This window comes from Glycine soja, chromosome 7 (genome assembly GCF_004193775.1).
Source record: "Glycine soja cultivar W05 chromosome 7, ASM419377v2, whole genome shotgun sequence".
NCBI lineage: Eukaryota > Viridiplantae > Streptophyta > Magnoliopsida > Fabales > Fabaceae > Glycine > Glycine soja.
Window position 1 is genome coordinate 7,021,572 of NC_041008.1, and position 7,700 is coordinate 7,029,271.

The 7,700-nt window shown below is 28.9% G+C and overlaps 1 protein-coding gene across 2 annotated transcripts; it reads left to right on the forward strand.

Annotated features, from left to right (window-relative positions):
* The first annotated feature begins 3,817 nt into the window (after positions 1 to 3,817).
* LOC114418483 (RAP domain-containing protein, chloroplastic-like) lies at positions 3,818 to 7,339 on the forward strand. 2 transcript variants are annotated; one of them, XM_028383847.1, is made up of 4 exons: positions 3,818 to 3,938; positions 4,284 to 6,228; positions 6,320 to 6,402; positions 7,077 to 7,339. In XM_028383847.1, exons 2-4 carry the CDS (start codon positions 4,410 to 4,412, stop codon positions 7,182 to 7,184), a joined length of 2,010 nt encoding a protein of 669 aa, XP_028239648.1. In that variant the 5' UTR covers positions 3,818 to 3,938; positions 4,284 to 4,409; the 3' UTR covers positions 7,185 to 7,339. The 2 variants fall into 2 exon arrangements, with proteins under 2 accessions (XP_028239648.1, XP_028239649.1); XM_028383848.1 differs by lacking the exon at positions 3,818 to 3,938 and having other exon boundaries at positions 4,275 to 6,228.
* The last annotated feature ends 361 nt before the right edge of the window (positions 7,340 to 7,700 follow it).

Sequence of the window (7,700 nt, forward strand, 5' to 3'; positions counted from 1 at the left end):
AACGCCGTCGTTGTAGTAGCGTGTGGTTTAGTAGGGAACACTTTTTAACAATTAAAAAATACATAATTTGATTTTGTATTTAAAGTATTTAATTATGAGAAAAATAGAATGGAGCAAAATTCAAATTGATGGTGTTGAATTTTGAAAATGGTCCTTCATATTTGCCCCCAAAATAAAATTGTATAATAATATTATTTTTGTTCCTATAAGAAATAATTTCCTAATTCATCGATATTAGTAAAATTGACTTTTGTTTTTTTTATATATATCAAAAAAATATTATTTAAAAGCTTTATGATGAAATGAAGAAAAAAATTATAATTTAATAAGTAAATAAAATAATAAATATATTAATTTTATTAACATCAAATTTTATTGTTGATTTAAAACATATACAAGCCATAAATTTTGTATTGAGAAAGCAAATGCTGATTATATTAGAAATATAATTTTTTAATAATTATTTTACCCTTCTAGTAAAAACTTACAATTTTTTTATGTTTAAAATCAGTGTAAAGGATATGTTAATAGTTTACTAACAAATTCTTAGCATAGATAGAATTATCTTTTGTATAAAGATATATGCAAAAAAAAAGAATATATATATATATATAAACGAAATAATCCTTTAAGTTTTTTTGAAGTCTCTTTTTATTTTATTTACGCAAAAAAGATTAGGATAAGAAAAAAAAAAGGTGACCCCTTTTTCTTTTTGTCTTATATTTATATTTATGAAGAGATAATTTATAACAATTTTAAAAATAACATGCATAATTCTTTCGTAATGATGAGAAAATTATTGATAATTTGAAAAGAGTATTTTATGGAAGAGTATTTTAAAGGATAAGATCAATTTAGAAATATTTTTGTATTGTATATATAATACAATTTTGTGTCTTGTACATGTGTTAAATTTTCAATTTATATTTTTAATGTATTTCTCAATCATTTTTAAATTTTATATATAACCATATTTTAGTATATATGCATATAAATATTTAAAAGATATATTAACATAGTTATATATATATATATATATATATATATATATTATACTATTTTGATTTATATAAATATTTGTTTCTAAAAATATTATCTTATAAATATATTTGCATTTGTATATAGTTTATATTTATATTTAGATATATAGAAAATTTTAAAAATAAATGTCAGTAATAAAAAAATATTATATTTTATAATTATTCAATATTTTAAAACATATTTCCATTAAAGAGAGAGAAAAAATGACTAGTATGAATAAATAATATTATATAAAACATTTATTTCTTCTTTGTGACACTACCCTGTGCACTATTCCTTCAAGCAATGGAAGAGAGTATGAATATTATTACTTTGGAAACCTAACATAAACCCTTCGCTGCCATAACCTTTGTTGGCAAAATTGTGTCTCTCTCTTTTTCTTTTAAGATATTCTTCATTCCTTTAAAATTTTGTTTCTTCAATCATGTAAATTTATGATAATTTTTTCTCTAACCTAAATTTATGTTAGTTTCAACAAATTTGTCCCACAATGCACATTCAGTTACTGTTCCCCCCCTCTCTATCTTAGTCTCATACTTCGTAAATTTGTGCTTTACTTATTTCTATTTTCAACATATTTTAATTGAATTGTACTTATATTTAAATCTCTTAAAAGAAAAATGAAAACTTGACTGATAATCTCTTAAATCAGAACCAAGAAATATAAAAATGCACATCATCTATTTTTATAGCATATATTTAATTAGATTGTCTTGATATTACCTATTCACAACAAATAGACAAAAAAATCCTAATATTTATAATTGCAAGCATAATGTTTATAGCGTGATTGAAGTAATAATATAACATATATGAAACGTATGTAACCAACAGTGGTAAAAGGAAAACATCAAATTTGGATGAAAGTGTATTTTAGATTATAAATTTAACAAAACGGTTAAAGTGTGTAGTACAACACAATAATGCTAAAATTTATAAGCATGGAGTTTTAAAAAATACTTGTATTTGTGAGTGAAACAAGCATCTAACGATAAGACAATACATGTATTCACAACAAATTTAATAAAATTGTCACACTCTGCCAACAAAACCCTCGAAACCAAAACTAAATCCTGATCCTGGTATAAAAATAAAAATCTCGTTTGTATCATTTTAAATTTAATATAATTTATATTTTTTTTAAAAAAAAAAAAAACAAAAGCCTATAAAGGGTGCTTGCAGTCTACGAGGAACATCGAACATCGACATCTTTTAGATGGATGGTATCAAATAAAAAATTATTTACAAAAAAATATAATGAACTTGTACAGTTAATGAAAACAACTAATTTCCTATACATATAATTAGCCTTTTAAGTCTCTAATTCACACCAAAACCTTCCTCATTAAAACAAATATTTTAATGGCCATTAAATTGGTTGATTATAATTTTTCTCCTTATCATCATTGTTCCACTCAAATAAGAGATATCAAGACCTTATGGAGAGATTAAAACTAACCATATATTTTGAGAAGTCAATTGCAATTAGATTTGCTGATGGTTTTTTCAAGACTACGAAACATTTTCCCCCTAATTCTCCATTATTCAGAAGGATGCTTATAAGGTCTTTTTTTTTTCCGAAAAGTGATTTTTTTGTACTTTTGGTCTTTATTTTATTTATTTAAAACAAAAGAACAAAAATGTATCCTTATTCTTTGGAACTATGAATTTTTTTTAAATCTCTTTTTTTTTGCTTCAGTAAAAAAAAAAGATCATATCCCAGCCTATTGTTTTTTCATTGATGTTTATACAAAAAAGTTATAACCTTTTAATTTTCAAAAGAAAAAACAATTGCAAAAGAAAACTATCTTAAGGAAATGATTTTTATTTAATAATTTTAAATATAAAAGTAAATTAAGAACTCAAACTACATGAAGTTTGAAAAAAAAAGCAGTTTTAGACATATTTGCTTTAACAAAATATTTATTTAAATAAACATAAATTAACCCTTAAAATTCTATGAATATTTTACACCTATATCATAATAAAAAAAATATAATTACATGGATACATTTCCTATAATTTTTTTATGCGTAGTTTTTTTATGATTCGATGCGTACGCTTCCTATAATTTTAAAGTTATTTTCTTAACCATCAACTCTATGAAATTAAAGTAAAAAAATTAATTAAAAATGACTCAAATTAATGATTTTTTTAAATCAAGAAGTAAAATATTCAACTTATATAAGTTTCGAGAACTAATTAAAAATACTCCAATATTAATTATAAAACGTTACTTTATTTTCCTGTTTACAAAATTTTATACACCCAATAACAAAAATAAGACAATATTTTGTAATTATTAATCTCTCTCAGATGTATACAATGCCAGATCCACATTGTTTGGTGTGGGAAAATTGTCCCCAAGAATTTTTTTATATATCGAATAACATTTATTTTTTGTTTCCCATAAAAAATTTATTTTGTTCTCATAATTTTTTTTAAATGAATGTAAAAAGATACGAGATTAAAAAAAATAATAAATTAATATTAATTATATCACATTAAATTTAATTTTTTATTGTAATTACAATAAAAAAAATCATACAATATTTTAAAAATATAAAAATATATATTGAATAATTATAATTTGTAAAAATATAGGTATTTTAGATTTTTCTACCTACACATTATATTTATAAAAACTTGTAATATTTTTGTATAAAAACATTATAATTTGTTTTCACACTAGAAAAAATTTCTGGATTGGTCATGTATATGTAGATATAACTTTAACTTATCCTTAAATAAAAAAAATTCCTCAGTAATAAAAAAAAACAACAAAAAAGCCTAATCAGAAAAGATCAGTTCTATTCTATCTGAAAACCAGAAAGAGTTCTTCAAACAATATTTGCGTGGGATTTTATGCTCTCTCAGTCCCTTCCACTGAAGATAAGGTGTGACTTCTCTTCTTCTTGCTGAGTTTCAAAATCTCCATTTTTATCCGCTAATGGGTTCTCTCTCTATCAATTTTAGGAATTTTATTTTTTTGGAAGGCAAATATTTTTTAGGACTTGTTGTTAATGACATATATCATATTTAAGTTGAAACACAGTTTTGTTTTTTGTTTTTGTTTTTGTTTTTTTGAAACTGTGAATGAGTTTTGGAACGGCTTATTGAGTTTGTATTTTGCATCTGCCACTAATTTCCAATACATTGCATACAGATTTTGTATAGTTTATTTGCTATTCTCTATTTATTATGTTGAAAGGTGTTGCAATTCATGTCTGCTGCTCCTGTAGGAACAAGAACAACCCCTTTTGTGAGTTGTTGATTGGATTTATTAGGAGGGAACTGAGAAAGATTGATTTTTTCATTGAGTTGCATAGTCAAATCTATTTGATTGAAATTGTTTCTTTGGGTAAGCTATGGAAGGGTTACTGAATTCTTTGCATAACCAAAGTTGCTTAAAACCCTTTGGTTTCACTCCCAGACTTGGTTATACCTTCCCCGTGATCACAAGAACTGGGCATTTAAATCGAAAACCCGAATCCTGCACCTTGAGAAGTAACTGTGCACAATTAGGTAGAGACACCAGCACTAGCTCTAGAGGGGCTATTGTTGCTGCATTGTATAGTAATGATAAAGGAGAGGGTTCTAATACAGACTGGGAATCGGAGTTCCTCGGGGAACTTGATCCGTTTGGTTACCGAGCTCCTAAGAAAAGGGAAAAAGAAAAGAGGTCAATGTTGCTTGAAGCCACTGACGGAATGGATTGGTGTGTGAGGGCGAGAAAGGAAGCACTGAAATCAATTGAAGCAAGGGGCATGGCTCATCTGATGGAAAATATGGTTACTGTTAAGAAGAAAAAGAAGAAGGATAAGAAAAAGTTGGAAAGCAAGAAGAAAATAGTTAAGAAAATTGAGAAAATAGAAGATCTTGACTTTAGTTTGGAGGAAGACTTGCCACAGCCTATGGAAACTGAGATTGATGTTGGTGATTTGAAAAGGAGAGTGAGTATATTTAATGATGGAATGTTTATAGAAAAGAAGGAGAAAACAAAGGAAGAATTTGTCAATAGGCTTTCTCAGTTCTCTGGGCCATCTGATCATAGAAAAGAAATCAACTTGAACAAAGCAATTACAGAAGCACAGACTGCAGATGATGTGTTAGAGGTTACTTATGAAACAATTGTTGCAGTTGCAAAAGGCCTTAGTCCCTCACCTCTATCCCCATTGAACATTGCCACTGCTCTTCATCGCATTGCTAAGAATATGGAGAAGGTTTCTATGATGAGAACTCGAAGATTGGCTTTTGCTCGACAAAGAGAGATGTCTATGCTTGTGAGCATTGCCATGACAGCCTTACCTGAATGCTCAGCTCAAGGAGTCTCTAACATATCTTGGGCATTGTCCAAAATTGGAGGCGAGCTGCTTTATCTTTCTGAAATGGATAGAATTGCAGAGGTTGCACTGACCAAGGTTGGGGAATTCAACTCTCAAAACATTGCTAATATTGCAGGTGCCTTTGCTGCAATGCAGCATTCTGCTCCTGATCTTTTCTCAGAGTTTTCAAAAAGGGCTTCAGACATAATTCACACTTTCCAAGAACAAGAACTTGCTCAGCTTTTGTGGGCTTTTGCTTCTCTATATGAGCCTGCTGACCCTATATTTGATTCTTTAGACATAGTCTTCAAAGATCATAGCCAATTGAGAGGTTGCATAGGTGAAAAGACATCAAATAATCATGAACAAATAAGTGTTGATAGAAGTGGTGCCTCAAATGGATCTCTTGGCTCTCCTGTACTAACTTTAACTAGGGATCAGCTTGGGACTATAGCTTGGTCCTATGCCGTCTTTGGACAAATGGCTAGGAGTTTCTTCTCTCATGTCTGGAAAACTCTCAGCCATTATGAGGAGCAAAGGATTTCAGAGCTGTATAGGGAGGATATCATGTTTGCTTCTCAGGTTCATCTTGTAAACCAGTGCTTGAAGCTTGAATTCCCACATCTTCAGTTGTCATTATGTGGTGAGCTTGAGGATAAAGTTGCTCTTTCTGGAAAAACTAAAAGGTTTAATCAGAAAATAACTTCATCATTTCAGAAAGAGGTTGGACACCTTCTTGTTAGCACCGGCCTTGAATGGGTCAAAGAATTTGTTGTGGATGGTTACACTTTGGATGCTGTGATTGTTGATAAGAAGCTTGCTCTGGAGATTGATGGTCCAACTCATTTCTCAAGAAATACTGGTGTGTATTTTGTTTGTACATATTAAATTCATAACCTTCTGTTGAATCTTAACTAACTGGTTTATTATTTTATTATCTTTGTCTATATTAGGTGTACCATTAGGACATACCATGTTAAAACGCCGATACATCACTGCTGCTGGTTGGAAAGTCGCATCAATATCCTATCAGAAGGTGAGCTCTCTTATGTCATAGTTCAGACTTATATCTTATCCACTTTTTTCCCTGACATTTTTTCTCATACAAAATAGAAAAACATAAGACCATGAAACTGATCATATGTCAACACACATCTTGATTAGTTGGCATGTTGTTAACACATGCAGCATATAGAACTCAGTAACAAGACTATAGTCTAGATAAATTTATTCTTGGCAATGTATGTGCCTTTTGGCATATTGTTGGAGTGATTATCTTTCAAATTACACTCGGCAGAAACATTTGATCATAACCCTCTTGCCTCTATTTACACCTGTCATTATTCCAAATTTTCTTGAGGAATAACCAATCAATTTAACCACACTTGATGGTGTTCAATTGTTACGTACTTGCACCCTCACACACATGTGACCTCTCTGTGAATATCACTATCTCAATAAGCCATGACGAATAATTGATAGAAATCTTGATTTGTATGTCTTGACCTTAGAATGTGGCAACCTTCCCCCCAGCTTCACCCTAAACTTCTGTAATTTTGTTTACCAAAAAGCAGATTACCTCTTCAATGCTTATGTTCAAAGTAGCGGATATGAGTTGTTCTTAAACCTGACAATTTAAGGACTTTGTAATTGATAGCAATCTTGATTTGTCTTGGAAGAATTTATTGATGATAGGGCTCTTTCTTGTAGTGGGAGGAACTTCAAGGAGCATTCGAACAAGTAGAGTATCTTAGTAACCTTCTCAAAAATCATCTAGATGAAGTATATGACGAAACTACATCCACCGAGGTAAAGTGATCATCCAATGCTGCTTGTCAAGCATAAGGAGATATCAGATATGTATTTTTTTTAGTAAGCTCCCTTGATAAATTTTGGAATAGGGGATGTATATTTCTTAGAAATATTACATTTTAAAAGAATATAAATACCATTTCTTCTGTTTTGGAGTAAAATATCACTTTATTAGTCCCTAAATTCAACACCACAAATGATTTTGGTTCCTTATATTACACAATGCAAAGTTATTCCTTGACTTTGATAACTCTTACCCTATGTTAGGTAGGAGAGAAAATAAGAGGAAAAAAATAAAAAGAAAAGAAAAAACGGATAATAAAGTTTTTTTTTTTTTGGTTGAAGTGAAAAGGGAAAGAAAAAGGAGAAGGCTGACTTCCAGAAATAAAATTTGAAAATTTTCTTTCTAATTTAAATTTCAAATTATTTTCCCTTATTTGTTTCCCTTCCAATCAAACGGACCATTAATCAATTTGGTCCCTAAAATTAGCATGGGCAGTCATTTGATCCTAGAAATTACCA

What these genes read in the sequence shown, in the direction of transcription:
- LOC114418483 (XM_028383847.1), top strand. Translation starts at nt 4,410, where the DNA reads ATGGAAGGGTTACTGAATTCTTTGCATAACCAAAGTTGCTTAAAACCC. An exon ending in TCATTTCTCAAGAAATACTG is followed by an intron (nt 6,229 to 6,319) that starts GTGTGTATTTTG and finishes TGTCTATATTAG; the next exon opens with GTGTACCATTAGGACATACC. An exon ending in CATCAATATCCTATCAGAAG is followed by an intron (nt 6,403 to 7,076) that starts GTGAGCTCTCTT and finishes TCTTTCTTGTAG; the next exon opens with TGGGAGGAACTTCAAGGAGC.